Below are 17,614 nucleotides of genomic sequence, written 5' to 3'. Positions count from 1 at the left end.
CTTTTTTCCCTTGTGGGTATGACTGTGATATGTATTGTTTGTGATTGATTGGATTTGTTTCTGGGTGCTTTAAGGGTGCCAAGGCCCTATATGGGTTTCTTGGATATAGATAGGTTTGTTAACTGGCTTTCTGAGATGTTGCTTGTTTTAGCAATGTGATTTTGTTTGGTCGTGTATTTTAGGCTACAGTCAGTAGGTAGCACTTAATTTTAAGAGCTGGTTGGTGGGTGCAGGAGCAGAGGCAATGGAGAAGTGTGAAAAGCGCCCTCCCCCAGCCAGTGTTCACCTTCAGTAGGAGTGGAGCCACTGGAGAAACTCAAGAAGTTGTCTCTTTAAGTCCATGCTCATAAACCCTGGCAGGAAAAGCCTTTGCCAAGTCCACAACAGTGAACTGAGAAAAGGGGCAGGGAGGCGAGAGATTACTTCCCCCGTCCTTGTCCATTCAGAGGCTTTAGTGGGTGCTTCCTTCAGCAACTGGCACCATTCTTGCATTTCCTTTGACCCAGGGAGGATTTTGGCAGGATTCGCTCCCTACTCCTTCAGTGGCAGACCATGCCAAGGATTAGATTTCTAGAAGTGAGATCTGCCTCCCTTCTGCTCCTGAGACCTGATGGGGCACTATCCCCTATTTATTGGTATATTTTAAATTGAGGAATCCAACTAATTATTCAGTTACATACTGAATACAAAGATCTTGAAGCCTCTGCCTTTCAAAATAAATGGTAAGGGGATTTTAAATTGTATTTTTATTAATCATAATGAGCAAAGTGAAACTGAGTAACACAGAATATATAGAATAAATATTGTATTTTTGTTTTTTTTATTTATTTATTTATTTATTTATTTACTGAGATGGAGTCTTGCTCTTGTTGCGCAGGCTGGAGTGCAATAGCACTATTTCAGCTCACTGCAATTTCCACCTCCCAGGTTCAAGTGATTCTCCTGACTCAGCCTCCCAGGTAGCTGGGATTACAAGCATGCACCACCATGCCTGGCTAATTGTGTATTTTTAGTAGAGTAGAAACAGCCATGTTGGCCAGGCTGGTTTCGAACCCCTGACCTCAGGTGATCCACCTGCCTCGGCCTCCCAAAGTTCTGGGATTACAGGTGTGAGCCACCATGCCCGGCTAAATATTGTGTTAAAAGCGAAAGTTTATCCTCAAAATATTTTTAAACTTTCAATATAGTAAGAGCTTATAATATCAATCTTCATTTACATTTGTGATATACTGTAGTGTGATAAATCAGATTACCTGTTCTGACTCCTTTGGGCTCATTTGTGAAATCAGGGCTTCCTAAGCAAATGAATCATGTTAAAAGAAGATGCTTATGTAAAAGTAAACCATTTCCAACTGTTTTGTAAGTATCTATTTAATGTAAACATGATGTATGTAATTATTTCAAGCAGAAAACAGTATTATTATCACTTAAGTGTACTCATTATAAATGACTTAATTTCATTCTGCCATTTAGACAGATTTCTACTAGGCAATGATTTATTATCCTAATAATAAATTGTTTACAAATTGTTTCTTTTCTGTTTTTGGTTGTGGGGAGAATCAAACCCCAGTGTTCCACGTAACAGGTAGGTATACTTACCGCTATACAAGCATGGAAAAAAGGGTTTATTTTTAAATATTTTAAGCATTTAAAAGTTATTTTTCTTTTAAAATGTTTCATATGTTTAAAAACTTTTAAAAAAATATTTCTTTTAATGTTTTAGTTCATATTTTACTAATTCAGGTACTTACTGAGTCTGTTTTCTAAGATTTTATTTGGTTGAAAGAGGCATAAAAATTTTACAGATATATTTAAATATTTTAGAGTTTCTCTTTTGGTTCAGTTCATCCACCTGTACATTTAAAGTCAGGATTCTCTTAGCATTGACGTGTCATCTATAGGGATGGGCATGACTGGTGATGTATGGGTATTGGTGTTTTATGTCTTGGGCTGATGTTCTTAGTCTCCTAATAGGCCTAATAGAGACTTTTTTTTTTATCTTATGTAGTTAATAAAGTTGTAAAATAAATATTGTTATTGCTATGAATCAGTAAGTCCAAATTTAGTTTGTTACTATTGAGAGATTTTCTTCTGAGGAAGAAAGAATGAAAGCTTGAATATCTGGTAATAAAATAAAGTTCGTTTGTGTTTAATTAAAATTTTTATATTATTTACCTTACCTATGCAGTAATATATATTATGTATTACATTTTATTTCTCAAAAGGATCTGTAGTACCTTCTAGGAGGCTTCTTAATGTCACTTTTCCCCACCCCCTTAAATTATAACCAGCTAGAATAATTTCAGTGCTGTTACTGGACTAAAGGTTATTGTTGCTGGCTTCTTATTTAAGACCAGAAGTAATGCTGAGATGAATGAGGAACATGATAAGCACATAGTAAGTGCTTAATACATGTCAAAAGTAAATTCATAGTAGGATGAATATTACCCTTCTGGTGGAAGTGTTCCGTGGAGAAGTGATTTTTATTATACTTCATTTTCCTTATTTCTATGTTTATTTCATTGATCACCCCTGCTCTCCTTTTAACAATTTTCTTTAATACCTACATGCAGAAACTCAGAGCTAGAAAAATTAGAGTCAGACTCTAATTCCTTGAGGGCATTACTGTATTAGTAGTCAGGAGATTTATTCCATGAATATATAATCTCAAAATTATTTTTCTGTCACTTCCATTGTGGATTCACTTAACTTTTATCTTTATGGCAACTTCTTAGGAATCAGAAGGAATCCAGGAAAATTGCCAGGTGTAGTAGATTTTTCTTTCCAGTGTTTCTTTCAAATGACACTAGACACTACACCTCTTCATGTGTAGTACAAGTACCTTATAACAGTATAATCAGTTCTTCTCTCTTGTCACTTATAACATTGCTGACATTCATTCTGCTTGTCTGTAAACAAAATACATTGTTACTGTTATTATTTTAAACAAACTGTTATCTGTTAGATCAAATAAGAATAACAAAATATTTTATTTTACCTTCACTTCTTTCTTGTCTAACACTCTTGTTTCTTTGTGTTGATCCAAATTCCTGACCTCTGTAATTTTTGTTTTCTCTGAAATAAGTTTTAACGTTTCTTGTGAGGCAGATCTACTGGCAAAAAAAAAAAAAGAAAAAAAAAGAAAAAAAGAAAAAAAAAGAAAAGAAAAAGAAAAAAGAAAAAAGAGAAAATTCCCTAAATTTTTATTTGCCTCAGAAAGTCTTTATTTCTCTTTCACTTTTTGAAGGTTAACTTTTCAGGATACAGAATTCTAGGTTGGTGGGGTTTCTTTCAACACTGAGTAATTCACTTCTCTGTCTTCTCATTTCCATAGTTTGTAAGAGAAGTCCAATGTAATTCTGATCCTTGTTCCTCTGTAAGTAAATTTCCACCTTTCCCCCACCAGCTTCTTTTAAGATTTTCACTTTGGCAAGGTATAGTTTTTTTTTGTTTGTTTGGTTGGTTTTATTTATCCAGCTTGATGCTCCCTTCACTTCCTGGATCTGTTATTTTTTGTCTGTCATTAATTTTGGAATATTCTCAGCCATTATTGCTTCAAATATTTTCTGTTTCTTCTGTCTTCTCCTTCTTGTATTCTCATTATGCATAAGTTACACCTTGTATGATTGCCCCACAATTCTCTGATATTCTGTATTGTCTTTTCATTCTTGTTTTCTCTTTGCATTTACATTTTGAGCATTTCCATTAACTTATCTTCAAGCTCATTGAGTCTTTCCTTGGCCATGTCCAGTCTACTAATCAGCCTATTAAACCCAGTCTTCATTTTTGTTACAGTGGTTTTGATCTAACATTTCCTTTGGGTTGTACCTTGGTTTCCATGTTTCTCCTTACGTTACCTATCTGTTCTGTATGTGGTGCACTTTTTCCAGTAAAGCGTTACCATATTATAGTTATTTTAAATTCCTAGTCTGATGATTCCACTGTCTCTGCCATATCTGAGCCTAGTTCTGATGTTTGGTTTGTCTCTTCAGATCATGGGGGTTTTGTTTGTCTGTTTTTGCCTTTTAGCAGCCTGGTAATTACTTGTTGAAAGCCTGATATTATATATCAGGTGAAAGGAACTGAAGTAAATAGGTCTTTAGTGTGAGATTTTATGTTTATTTGGCTAGGCATTAGATTGTGTTTATTGTTTGCTTTAGCTGCATGTCAGAGGCTTTTTGTTTTTGTCTCCTCTGTTGTCTTTGGGTTTTTCTAGGGTCCTTAAAAAGGGCCTGACTCTTAGAGTTATTTTAGCTGTAATCCCCTGGTATTTTATAGGAACTCTATTGATATGGTGTTAACTTAGGGTAGATGGGGAGATATTCTATAGTCCTCTCTTAGGTCTCATCTCTTAAGTGAGCTGGAGTTGGGCATTTCCCTTCCCCCCAGGTCAGCTAGGTTCTGATAAAATAGTTTCTCTTGAACTATTTCAGGCATTATTGAAAACAGTAGAGAGTTCTGGAGTGTTTTTAAATGGTTACCTTTCCCCTTCCCCAGCCAGAAACAAGAGAGAGTCTTTATGTAGTCTTCATAGTGAGAACCTAGTAGCCCTCCAGGAATAAAACTCATAAAAATTTGTCCCCTCCCCCTTAAGCTTGAACCTCCTCCTAGTTTTTAACTCTTAAGCTAGTCCACACCCCGCCAGCAGTTCCTCCATTGCAGTTTAAAGTGTTCTTACATTAGTACTGGCTTCAACTGAGGTACCCTGTAAACTGATTTTATATCTGCTTGTCTGGTCTCTCCATTTTCAGGGAAGCAGTTTGCTCTGTGGCCTCATTTCTCTGATGGATCTAATCAGAGTTGTTGACTTTCAGTTTTTTAAGCCTTTTTTCTTTTGTAAGGTCAGTAGTACCTACTTCCAAGCTCTATATACATCAAACCAGACAACGGAAGTTCTCTGTTTCTTATTAGAATGAAAACATAACTTTAGAGCCTGCGTAGTCTCTTAAGCCTTTTCTTTTCCATCTATAAACACAGCTCCCAGTGAACATTTGAACACAGATGACATTTGGAAAGAAATAATTTTTTCATCTCCTTTTTGAAATTATCTTTTCATTTTTTGATTTTTCTAAATGCAGAGTGCAATTCTATGCAATCTGGAAGGCAATGAATGAGTCCTTGATGCTTTCTTCCTAAGTCTTGATTTAGCAATTAGAAAACTTTTTTTTTTTTTTAATCTTGAACTTGTATCTCCCTCAAAAGATGTAGACAGGATGGACAGAGAGGAGAATTCATGTACAATTTTAAGTATCTTCTGTTTCCCAGAGTATCCTGTGAATACAAGAAGGAATAAAGGTAGGAGACCGAAATTATAGTGTTCTATAAGTAGATGTGTAACAGACAGGTAACGATATTTGAGTAGTATGTTAGACAATGATATTCAGTCATGTCCAGAGGAAAATAGAGGTTGAGACACTGCCATACCTTGGAGGGTTGGGATGAGGCCGTGAGAGTTACCTGAAGGAGTTGACATGTGATCTGTGTTTTGGAGGATGACTAGATCTGAGGAGAGCATGCTGAACACGGAGAATTGCCTATAAGATAGACGATTTCATCTATGGTTGCTTTTTTCCTATGTTAAGGATTTGGAGATCAAAGCAAATTAGGCAAGTTAGGTAGTGTTTCCCTAACTCTTACTTGATATATAGTTTTATTACTTGGTTTGATATGTTGCAAATTCCAGACTTGCTCTATCGTGTATTTCAAAGCTACCTAAGCAATTTTTGAGTTTTGGATTATTTTATATTATCCTGTAGTATAAACATTGAGGATTAACTGATGGATCTAGTAAGAGCTGTTGACCTTTAGTTTGTTCAGCTTTTTTCTTTTTGTGAGGTCAGTAGTACTTAAATTTTTAACTCTCAGATTATGTCTCAAGTATTTTGCATGGTGGTAGAATTCATTTGGATTAAGTTTCACTGGTTTTGTTGTTACTTCAAATGTAAGGATATTTTGTGATTTCATAGATAGTAGAGTATTTTCAGAAATGTTAAACCACTCATTTTGCCAATCTTATTTAATCTATTTCTCTTAAAGCAGCAGGTCATTATATAACTTTATACATATGTTTAGTCTGAACCTCCACATTTTTAGTTTACTCTTATAAGTCTACAGTACCACTACCTCCCAGTGAAAGTATAATCAACATAATTTTAACTGCTATGTTGAAACATAAGAATACTATTAGTTTAATAACTAGCATTTTATTACCTAGTTCTAACGTAGTATCATAGCTTTTGAAATTACCGTTACCAGCCAAGATAAAGCTGTTCTAGCATACATCTAATATACTGTTTCTAAAATGAAATGAATACGTATACATAGAAGAAAGAATTTTGGACTCCTTGAAGAAAGCAGGATAAAGAATCTATTTTAGATTACGAATACAGCACCAAAGCAATTGACATCTTAATTTTCTAAAAAAATCATCCTGTGATTTTGTTTCATAAAATTTGACTTTTAATTATGTTTCTGCTAAAATTATTCTCTGAGGTATTTTGCAGAGATAACTTAAGACATTTTGGAGTGAAGAAACACTCCTTAAAGTGACCGTTAGTACCACCTATGTAATATTTGTTTTTATTCCAGATGTCTCTTTCCTTACTCTTTGCCTTCCTTAATAGAAATAGTATGTTAATTTTCTTTTGCTGTTATAACAAATTACTATAAATTTAGAGGCTTAAAGCAACATGAATTTGTTATCTTAACAATTCTGTAGGTCAGAAGTCATATATGAGTTTCAGTGGGCTAAAATCAAGGTGTGAACAAGCTGTTTTTAGGATCTAGGGGAGAATTTGTTTACTGCTTATGAGGGTTGATGGCAAAATTCCATTCCTTGCAGTTGTAGGACTGAGGTCTCATTTTCCTACTGCTGTAAACTGAAGGTTGTTCCACTTTATAAAAGCTACCACATTTCTTGGCTTGTCTCCTTCCTCCATGTTGAAAGCCAGCAATAGCCAGTTGAGTCACTTTGCATCTCTCTGACCCACTGTTCTTCTGTAATCTTCTACTTTTAAAGACATACACCACCCAAATAATCCTAGAAAATCTCACCATTTCAAGGTTCTAAACTTTAGTTATATCTGTTGATTCATTTAATATGTAACATAACTTATTCACAGGTTCCAGGAATTAGAACATGGACATCTAGGGGAACTGTGCTTCTTCCTAGCATAAGCAGTGATACTGACAGGTCCCTGACTTTCTGGATGAGTTTTCCTTTTCTGTTTAGAATACCTCTGACTTTTTCCTCCTCGATTCAGTGAACACAAAAGAGGTGTTGAGATTCAGAGTCACTAAAGTGCCATTAATATATTAAATATAATGCCTATAGGAAAATAATAGGAGAAACAAATTTTAGAAACACCGAAAAAAGAAAATATACTTTTAGAGTATTCTCTTGAAAAAGAGAAAGTCATGTATATTTTTGTTGATGTGTATTAATTTAATATGTATTAATTGGTCCCAATCCTTAATTCATATAGCAGCAGGAAGTAAACCATTATGGGTAATTAGGAGTCTCTTAATATAATATAAAAGCATTCCAAGATGAAGAGATATTTACTCAGAGCAATAACTTGCAATCATTTACCAAAATTTATGTCAGTTTTGATAATGGATGACATTGTATCTTAATATGTTATTTCTTTCCTACTTAGATCATCACGAAGTATGTATATGAGCTCCTGGAAAAGGATTGTAATTTGAAAAAAATATCTATTCCAGTAAGTCAAATTTTAAAGAAATGTTTATTTCAAATGTTTATTTCCAAGTAAAATAGTTTTTAATTCAGAAGAAAACTTTTGTTTTGGGTTGACTGTGATAAGTTTAAATGTTAAGGTTTATTGTGTTGATAGTGATAATTTTAAATGCTTATTAGTATACCTCATCTCATTCTGCACAGTAGTTCTTATAAAGAATACTCTTCAGTATAAATGAAAAAAGTACCCATTTCTAGTCTCTTTGAAAATGATGACTCAATTAAAGGATTACCCTTACCTGTACCCTTTCTCATTTCACTGGAATAATTTATTTTTATTTATTTGTAGTAAACCAGTGAAATTTTTGTTACATTAAACATTCACTGTCTCTTTAAATATTTCTTGGTTTTTAAAAATATGTCTTATTTCTACACATAGTATGTTGTTTCCTCTACACATTCCCAAATTCATTCCTGGTGCTTCCTGTTTCATAACACTGCTCCTTCCCTTTTTGGCAGAACATTTTTTTGAATTTTGCACATTTTGCCATTTCAGAGTGAAAAAGTTTGAGATTTGTTCTCAGACTCAAATTGTCAAAAAAAAAGAAAAAACACAAACCCCTGTTTTTTAAATGTAAACCACAAAATATTAAGCTTTAAAACGAAGAGATTGTAATCATGTGTGAAATGGTGGTTGGACTAGTTTGGAGGATCTTTGCTGTCCCTGACGACTTTATGATTTTATGATATATAAGAATCTGGGATACTTGCTGAAAGTAATTCATTTAAGGCACACTTTGCATGTAGATAATTTTGTTTGCATGAAATGTTGCATGAGTTTAAAAAATTCTTTGGATAGTACTATTTTATTATAAAAGGGTTTGGGGATTTCTTAATATTGTCCCTCTCCAGAACTGATTCTGTAGTTCCTTTTTTAAAGGAAACCTTTTTATTTAATTTTCTGTAAGTAACCTCAAGTGCAAGATCACGTTATTAGTCACTCACTCATTTATTCACTTATTCAACATAAATTTATTTAAATGTTTTTTAGGTGATGGACACTGTTCCAAGTGCTTATGATGGATTAGTCAATAAAATATTATTCTGTATAACAGCTACATCAACCCTTGGTTTATTTGGAAACTTTTCTTCCTTTAAAGTCAAGATTTTAGTACCTTTCTTTGAATGAATATGCCAGTCTTTTTTGAATTTAAACTTACTGTTTTAGTTTTGACTTTAGGCCTAGCATTTTACTTCATTTAAACTATATATTGAAATTTGGTCTTCTGGAAAGTCAGGATAGAATTTTGTCACTTTGCCCAGTTTTCCTTTGTTGTTAATTTTGTTTCTTTCAGAGTTTCTGAAGAATGATATTTAAAGAGCATTAGGTTAATTTATTGATACAGCACAATTAATATTGAGTCTGTTAGTTCTATAATACTTCTAGTTCCAGGGAACCCTTAAACTCACTTCAGTCTCCAAATTTCTAGAACAAATCACAAAATAATTGGCTGTATACAGCATGTTATATGTTTAAGTTTCATTATTGATCTTTATAGATGGAAGGGAACTTTTTATTATGGATCAGATTATCCTTTGATTTTAAATTTGGAATATAAAGCTAATAAGCAAGACAGATTTACTTTATATGAAACTTAAGCATCATACCCATCTTTGGTTAATAAAGTTTCCCTTATTTTGTAAACTTAAAAAAGACTCTAAATTTTGTCTTAGGAAATTAGTATTTCCCTTTAAATTATCACATATTTGGTATCATTGTGACACTTTTCTTCACAACTGTTTTTTAGTAGCTGTTATTTTTCTCCTGAGGTCTCTTAAATCTCAGAGTGAAAGTGGGTTTTTGTATGTGGGTGTGTGTAAATAGTTGTTCTTTTTACTTAAAGAATACCATCAAACCTTTGTTTTTTCCCTCGTGATGAACTCTTTCAGTTTTATAGTTAAACTATTTTAAAAGGGAAAAAACCATTTTTTTTTTTAAATGACAGCACTTTGTGGAATCCATGATTTGATTTGATAGTAAACAGTATGATCATGCCTATGTTTACCCCACATCTCTCATAAATAGGCATAAAGTATTCTCAATTATAGTAAAATATCTCATACTTGTATAGAACACTGGAGACATGAATTAACAACTTCACTACAGATTTTCACTTAGTTTATTACATGCATCATGTTTCAGCAATTAATGGTGTTCATGAGTATTCCACAATGAATTGGTAACTGCTAAAAATTGTTTGGTGCAGTCTCACCAACCAAAAGGTGTCTGAGGTTGATTTGTCAATAAAGTGAGGTGATTCGCGCATGACCATTATGTGTATTCCTTAATGAAAGCTTAGCTTAATAAATTACCACTGTTTGAAGATAAATGGCCTTGGAACAGCCATATGTTCAAACTTAATTAGGTTAATGAAGAAGAAATTATTTTATTTCTATAGATATCTTACTATTTAAAATTAGCACTAACTTAGAAAGTACATTGTAGTTACCATGTGCAGAGTCAGAGTTCTATGTAAACTGAGGTGTATATTAGCCAATGACCAGCTAAAATACTGCTCTTACCCCTTAATCATTAATAATATTACATTATTCATCTTCATTGTTGTTTTTCTTTAATATTTTGGTATTCTCATATTTTGAAAGTCAACTTTTCTCAGTGTTCAAGTAAAACTTTCATTTATTCATGGTTACCTTAATTTATAGCCCCTTAAAAATTCTATAGCAGCATTTTTTTTAAATGTGATTCTATTTTCCCTCTTTTTTCTGAGACAGAGTCTCACTCTGTTGCACAAGCTGAGTGCTGTGGTGCAGTCATGGCTTAGTGCAGCCTTGACTTCCTGGGCTCAAGCAATTCTCCAGCCTCAGCCTCCCAAGTAGCTGGGACTACAGGTGCGTACCACCATGCCCGGCTAATTTTGGATTATTTGTAGAGACAGGGTCTCACTATGTTGCCCAGGTTGATCTTGAACTCCTGGACTCTCAAGTGGTCCTTTATCAAGCAGCATTTTAATACAAAAAATATATTTTTATCATCTGAAAATAAGTTTCTTTCAGTTTTAAGTGATTACTGTGGACTTCAAAGTGCCAGTATTCCATTGCTTAAAAAATTGACTCAGTTTCTTGGTAACAGGGGACTTAGTCAAATAGGAAAAAAGACAGTGATCAGCACCTACTGGAATATCTGTACTACAGGTTTTTACATTAAGGTAAATAGGTATCCATCTCCATAGCCATTCCAGGATCCATTAAGGCCTCACTGACCTTAAGAGACACTTTTCTTTGTGCGTGTTTAGACATCCTGTTTGGTAATTGAATGACTAGAAACCCTTGTGGCGTCTTTCTTGTTATACACTGACAGCTTTGCCTTTCAGTTTTTAAATTTTGTTCTTATCATCATTACCTTTTTTATTTTTAAGCCTCTTTAACTGAGCAATTCTTCTATTTTCATATAATGTTCCTAGGTAAAAGGGAGTTTTTCTTCTTAGGTTTGGTTTTCCTGTGTCTCTCATCCACTTATCTTTCTGTGTGGCTTTAGTCATATTTATTGTCGTCATTATAATTTGTTTACTCTGGACATAGCATGCAGCTGAAGCTAATATGATTGTGTTATATTTCATATCTCTCTTCCTGTATTTTTAGCTATTGCTAATAAAATTTTAGTTATGTCATTTTAATTCTTTAACATTGTATAGCTCTTGTAAAATTCTCTGTAATTATGTACTAGTTTAATCTTCAGTATATGCTTTCTGAACCAGGCAAGTATTATAACCATTTTAGAGGATCCATTATTTAGTTAAATGCCTTTTATCTAAAGGAAGTCACTGGTGAGACCTGATAAGATTCCTCATTCCAAAAGTTTATTGTTTTTGATTACTGAGTGCCTACAATGTGCTAGGTTTTGTTTTAGGTACTGAGACTACAGGTGGATACAAACCAGAGAACTCTGTGCCTGCTCGGACTTACATTCTAGTGAAGGGAGCAGGCAGTGAATAAACACACTTGCAAAAATATAGAGTAAAGCGTACAATATGTTAGATCTTGGTATGTGCCATGGAGGAAAATAAAACAGGGAAAGGGACTACAGAATTTTCAGGGACATGTTTGGGATTTTAAATGTGGTAGTCAGGGAAGGCTTCAATGAAAAGGTGTTATTTCTTCTTTAAGCCCTGTGTCCATGCTGCTCTTGCTGAAATAAGTGCCATTTTTGCTCTGTTTGCACAGATGCCTAAGCCATCTCTTACTGAAACTAGCCTGATTGTTTTAGAAGTACAGGTATTTTATTTTGTTTTTCTCTTCCTAAGTGTAATGACTGGGAATATTTAGAATCCAGGGCTTTTTTTGTGTGTGTGTGGCATCTGGTTTTTTTGTATACTTCCTGTTTTGATAATTGTATGGAACATATACAGTTGCCAAAGTGAAGAGTTATTGCGTTACACAGTATGTGGATTGACCTTTATGTGAGAGTGTGTAACCAGCCATCAGAATGTCAACTTCCTGCTTGATCTGGCTATCCAAAGGCTTCAATTTCCAGTCACTGGCCAGTGCTGATGTGGAATACCACTCGGTGTGTCATGGCATATGTAACAAAAGGTTGCGAAGTTATCTCTTTCTAAAAGTGTTTTGTGTCTTTCAAATGTAAATCATACATCATTTAGTTAACAATCTAAATATTAAGTACAATCAAAATGGATAAAAATATTTACTTTTTATTCTGTAAGTAACTAGTTTATAAAGTAAGCTCATTGGAGTACATAATGTGACTTTGTAAAAACAATTGTTATATAATCCTGTGTTCACACTCTGAATGAAATTTGGAAGTCCATTTACATAGATCAGGTAAGAATAGAATAGATGGTTAGTTTTTAAATAGTTACCTCTTCTTCCCTTTAAAAGTTTAGTGGTATTCCTGGCTGATATATTTCTATGATTTTCCAATATATCTCCAATTTCAGTTTTCTATTTTTTATTATAGGTGCAATATATTTCTGTTATACAACTATAGACTTATAGTTGTGTGACCGTGGGCAACTTATTTAAACTCTCTAAGCCTCAATGTCTTCATCTGTAAATCAGCATAATAATAGTGCCATCTAAATGGGTTGTTATTGAAAGAGATAATGTTTTTAAAACAGGTAGCATAGCAGTTAGACTATAGGAGGCACTAAAAAATAATTATTTTTATTTACAATGATAATATAATACTAAATATACAATAATAATGAAGAGAAATATATTACCAATATTTTTTATATTTTTGTATTTAAATTACTATCATGTCTTGTCCCATCCACCTAATATATAATTGTTAATTTCTACCGAATATTTTAATTTTGTGTTAAAATTGTTTTTTACGCCTATAATTCTATAGTAACCATTTAATACTTTATAACGGCCATTGGTTGTTTTTCATTTATGTGTATACCTGATCAGAAGACATTTCTTTATTATTTAATTTTATTTAATTACAGGTAGATGCCACTGAGAGTGAACCAAAGAGTTTTATCTTTATGAGTGAGGATGCTTTGACAAACCCACAGAAACTGATGGTTTTAATTCATGGTAGTGGTGTTGTCAGGGCAGGGCAGTGGGCTAGAAGACTTATTATAAATGAAGACCTCGACAGTGGCACACAGATACCATTTATTAAAAGAGCTGTGGCTGTAAGTACAATTTCCTGGGTTTTTTCTTTTTTTTATTTTTATTTTTTGGCATTTTATAGTACTGTTTTATTATATGATTTTATGTTTCTTCAAAAAGTATATCCTAAGCATAATCTTATCTTCAGGTTGTTATTATTTATTTTACTTGTATGAAAAATTATTCTGCATTATTTTGAGTTACAAAAGAAAAACAAAGTGGCATCTTGAGCATACAGAGATTTAAATAATGTATTTTGAGTGAATTATTTTTCTAAATATTTTTAATCCTGTGAAATGTCAGTTAAACTATCAAATGTTTATCAACATTATTGAAAATACTTCTGACAAAAATATCATGACTGCTTTTGTAACCCTTTGCCTACCTAATTTGGTAAAGTTAGAAACTAAAGGAGATCTGCTGCTTTGAATTAATCTCTTATTATTTAAAGGAAGAGTTGGAATAACTAAATTTTTTTTTTTAGAGCCCGCAAATAAAATGCTTTAAGCATGAGATGCAGACATACAGAATGGCAAAATGTAATCTTTAATGAATATTTTATTCTTATTTGCATTCAAACTTTTTAGAAACTTCTTTTTTTAAATTGTATTCAAGATTTCTTGCAATAGTGAAATGTTTTTCTGACATAATATTGGCATATTTTAATGTTTGGCTGCTTTTGTTTTGTTATTGCAATCATAAGTTCTATAGTGAACAGCCCAATTTTGCAAAGTATGAATTTCTTTCATGTGAGTAGTTTTTTTTTTTTTTTTTTTAAGAAAAACATGAACTGATACCTTGTATAAAAGACTTTTGTAAAAAGTAAAGGAATATATGTGTCCATGTTGGCTCTATTTGTTTTATTTATAAGAATTATTACATTTTTGTAATTAAAATTGGAAAGGATTTCTTTAATACGCTAATGGTTACAAAAGTCAAAGGTCACATCTTCTCTATTCTGTAAATCAGAAATGATAATATAAAGGCTCAGCCCAGCTCCTAAAGAACATTTTGGTTAATAGATTTTGAAACTGTTAAAATGCTGAAAGTAGAATTTCTTAAATTAACTATATGGTTTTTCGGGGTTTTTTTTCCACTTTTCATGGATAGGCAAAGAATGCAAAGATATTACTTTCGATCTGATTGCTTATTTCGATAGTGTGTATTTTAGTAGAATTGAAGTAACTAAAATAAATTGAAGTTTAGACTAAGTTAACTCACCTAAAGTATTATGTTTAAACTGTTTCGGATTTCAGGTTTTAAATAGTTAAATGAACTTTCTCTCTGACACATTTGTTTGTAGTTAGAACAGATCCTGTCTGTATTTTCGGAAGAACATTATATGTAAAATGTGTTCACAATTTGATGATTATTTGAAAATATAACTTAGTAAAGAAAATCAGATGCTTTCAACGTGCCAGTGCTAGGTGAAATATTTTATGTAGTTATATTGTCTCTGCTATAGATCACCTGAGCCTTTCCTATTCTGGAATATTTTATTGTTGTGTAAGGATTTCGAGGGGAAAGTCTATATGGAAAACCATGCCAAACATGTTTCTTTGAACAAGCTTTCTATTGATATCCCAAACAGGAGGGAGGAGGTTTGTCAGTGACATTACAATAGTAAGTCGTTTTGTTCTTATAAGCAGGAATAGTGTTTTGGGAATAACAGCATTTCACCGTCTTGAATTTTTTCTTCTTAAAAAAAAAATGGCAACTCATGATTCCTTGAAAAGAAGCAACTGATTTCTCAGCATGCAGCACACATAGAAATTTTAGTTTATATATTTAATACTCTTTATTTTTTTGAAAAAATGAATGTGAACATTATTATGGTAATTTTCTTCATGGTGATTTAGAAACAGATCACTTTTAAATCTGGATAAAGTGATTTTACTACTTTGGCTTTACCTTTTCATAATGTTTTCTTGAAGGGTTGCTCTGTGGGTGGGGAGGGGTTGGTTAAGGGAAGGATGACGGTATTTTAAGAGGCAGACAGAGGAAGACTAATAAACAGGGAATAAGAAGCCGTCCCATTCTTACTTTTTTTTTTTTTTTTAATCAGGTTAGCTCTGCTTTTGTTTTTATTTGTTTGAACTTTTTCTGACGCTATTTAAAGAAAGATTTCCAAAATTTTCAAAAAGTTAGAACCTCTGGTCTATTTTTCATGGTCTGTGGGTTTTCATATCACAACTGAAGTAAATTCTGATATTTTGGGGGCCACACAATACTATCTTTACTCAGTGTTATTAATACTATTTCCTTATATTCCTTGCAGATTTTTGGTATAAGATTGAAATTCCTAAAATTGGATTCCTATCATTGTAAGGTTGAAACTTTTTTTTCAATAGTAGAGCCCTGTCTAAGTGGACTAGTTTGTGAACAGTATTAAGTTTTGTGAACAGTATTAAGTTTAAATCTGTGAAGCCACTTAGGTTGAAAGGAGGGCATGGTGAATATTGGAACCACTCCCACAACAGCCCCTGAGATTTCTTCCCCAAATGCCCCAGGGCTGCACAGGTCATAGTTTGAAAATCATAGGTATTCTAATCCTTGCATTTTGGATTCTTCAGGACTTTATTATCAAAAGTGTATTAAGAGTTCATGTTGGAGGAATGGTGCATATCAGATAAATCCCCACAAGTGCTTCTGAGGTTGCCATTGCTAATATTCTTGATAGGCTTCATTGCATAATATGTTACCTGGAGTAAGAAACAGTATTTCACATAGCCAAGTACCAATTATTCAGCCTCTGATTGTGCAGCTTTAGAGTTACTCATATTTGTTTCTTCTTTGATGACCTTTACTCACATACACCTTTTTAGGCATTTCCACTGGTCTCTAAAAAGGGGTAAAAAGCAGGCAACTGTATTCATGCCCAAGAGGCAGTGGTAGGAGCAGCTATTGATGTGGTCCAGTCCCAGAGTGAGCACAGGGGCCTGGCCCACTGGGACCCAGCTTCCATAGCAACCCGGGCCGGGTAGTCTCACACGTCTGAAGGTTTATTTATATTTCTCAGGCTCTAGCTCTAAGGGGAAATGTAGAACTTGATGGCAGTTGTATTTATGAAAACAAGGATTGAGAAGTTATAGAAACTATTTTGTAATAAAATCAGTAAAAAAAGTAAAGTTTAAATTACAAAAGATACTTTCAAAATACTGTCTATAAGTGATTTAGGTATTAATTTTAATAATTTCATAAGAAGTCTGATTACTTCACTAGGATAACATTTTCCCTAATTTCTCATAGATGGATTATTCAGAAGAATCTGCTATGTCCATAATTACTTAGATTATAATATTCATGCTGTTATTTCTGAGGTTTAAAAATTAATGCTATTTTTATTAATGTAATTTATACAGTTTGGCTTCCATAACATGGTGGACTGGGCTTATCAATATGAACTTCTCCCATTAAACACGCATAAAAACAATGAATAAAGTAACAAAAATACTAAATACCTAGTTGTATATGAATGTTCAAAAGACAGAGGAGGAGGAGAGTGGAGGCAGAGGAAGATGGCTAAATAGAAGCCTTCACCAAATGTCCTCACTGCAAGAACACCAAGTTAAACAGCTATCCACACAGAAAAAAGCACCGTCATAAAAAACAAAAATCAGGTGAGCAGTCACAGTATCTGGTTTTAACAGCATATCACTGAAAAAGGCACCGAAGAGGGTAGGAAAGATACTCTTGAATCACTGAAGCCACCCCTCCCTTGTGTCCTGGCAGCAGCAGCATGGTGTGGAGAGAGAATCTGTGCATTTGGGGGAGGGAGAGCACAGTGACTGTGGGACTCTGCATTGGAACTCAGTGCTACCCTGTCGCAGCAGAAGGCAACACCAGGCAGATCTCAGTTGACTCCCATGGAGGGAGTATTTAGACTGGCCCTACCCAGAGAGGAATTGCCCATCCTAGCAATTGAAACCTGAGTTCCAGCAAGCCTCACCACCATGAGCCAAAGTGCTCTGGGGTGCTGAATAAACTTGAAAGGCGGTGTAGGCCATAAGGACTGCAATTCTTGGGCAAGTACTGATGCTGTGCTGTGCTGTGCTTAGAGGCAGTAGACTTAGCAAGCAAGTAAGCAAGCAAGCAAGCAATCAACTGAGATACCAGCCAGGGCAGCTAGGAGAGTCCTTATGCACCCCTCCCCCAATCCAGGCAACACAGCTCGCAGCCAGGAGATACTCCTTCCCTCTGCTTGCGGTGCTTGAGGAGAAAAGAGGGAAGGGTAAAGAAGACTTCGTCTTGCAACTT

At 33.8% G+C, this 17,614-nt stretch overlaps 1 protein-coding gene across 26 annotated transcripts in view; it reads left to right on the top strand.

Moving 5' to 3' along the window:
• ARB2A (ARB2 cotranscriptional regulator A) overlaps nt 1–17,614 on the top strand; it is a 479,952-nt gene that overhangs the window by 125,424 nt on the left and 336,914 nt on the right. For 21 of the 26 annotated variants that reach the window (XR_013418035.1, XR_013418036.1, XM_015140406.3 and 18 more), the window contains 2 exons: nt 7,659–7,724; nt 13,189–13,380. Coding sequence is in view for 24 of the 26 variants with exons in the window: in XM_015140406.3 (XP_014995892.1) it covers nt 7,659–7,724; nt 13,189–13,380 (258 nt within the window). In the remaining 2 variants the exon portion in view is untranslated. The remainder of the gene's footprint in view (nt 1–7,658; nt 7,725–13,188; nt 13,381–17,614) is intronic. The other 5 variants (XM_002804456.4, XM_078003835.1, XM_078003836.1 and 2 more) reach the window with 1 other exon arrangement.

Source organism: Macaca mulatta, chromosome 6, assembly GCF_049350105.2.
Source record: "Macaca mulatta isolate MMU2019108-1 chromosome 6, T2T-MMU8v2.0, whole genome shotgun sequence".
NCBI classification, from domain to species: Eukaryota; Metazoa; Chordata; class Mammalia; order Primates; family Cercopithecidae; genus Macaca; species Macaca mulatta.
Note: the sequence above shows the minus strand (reverse complement) of the source record. Positions and strands in the feature narration are given on the sequence as shown.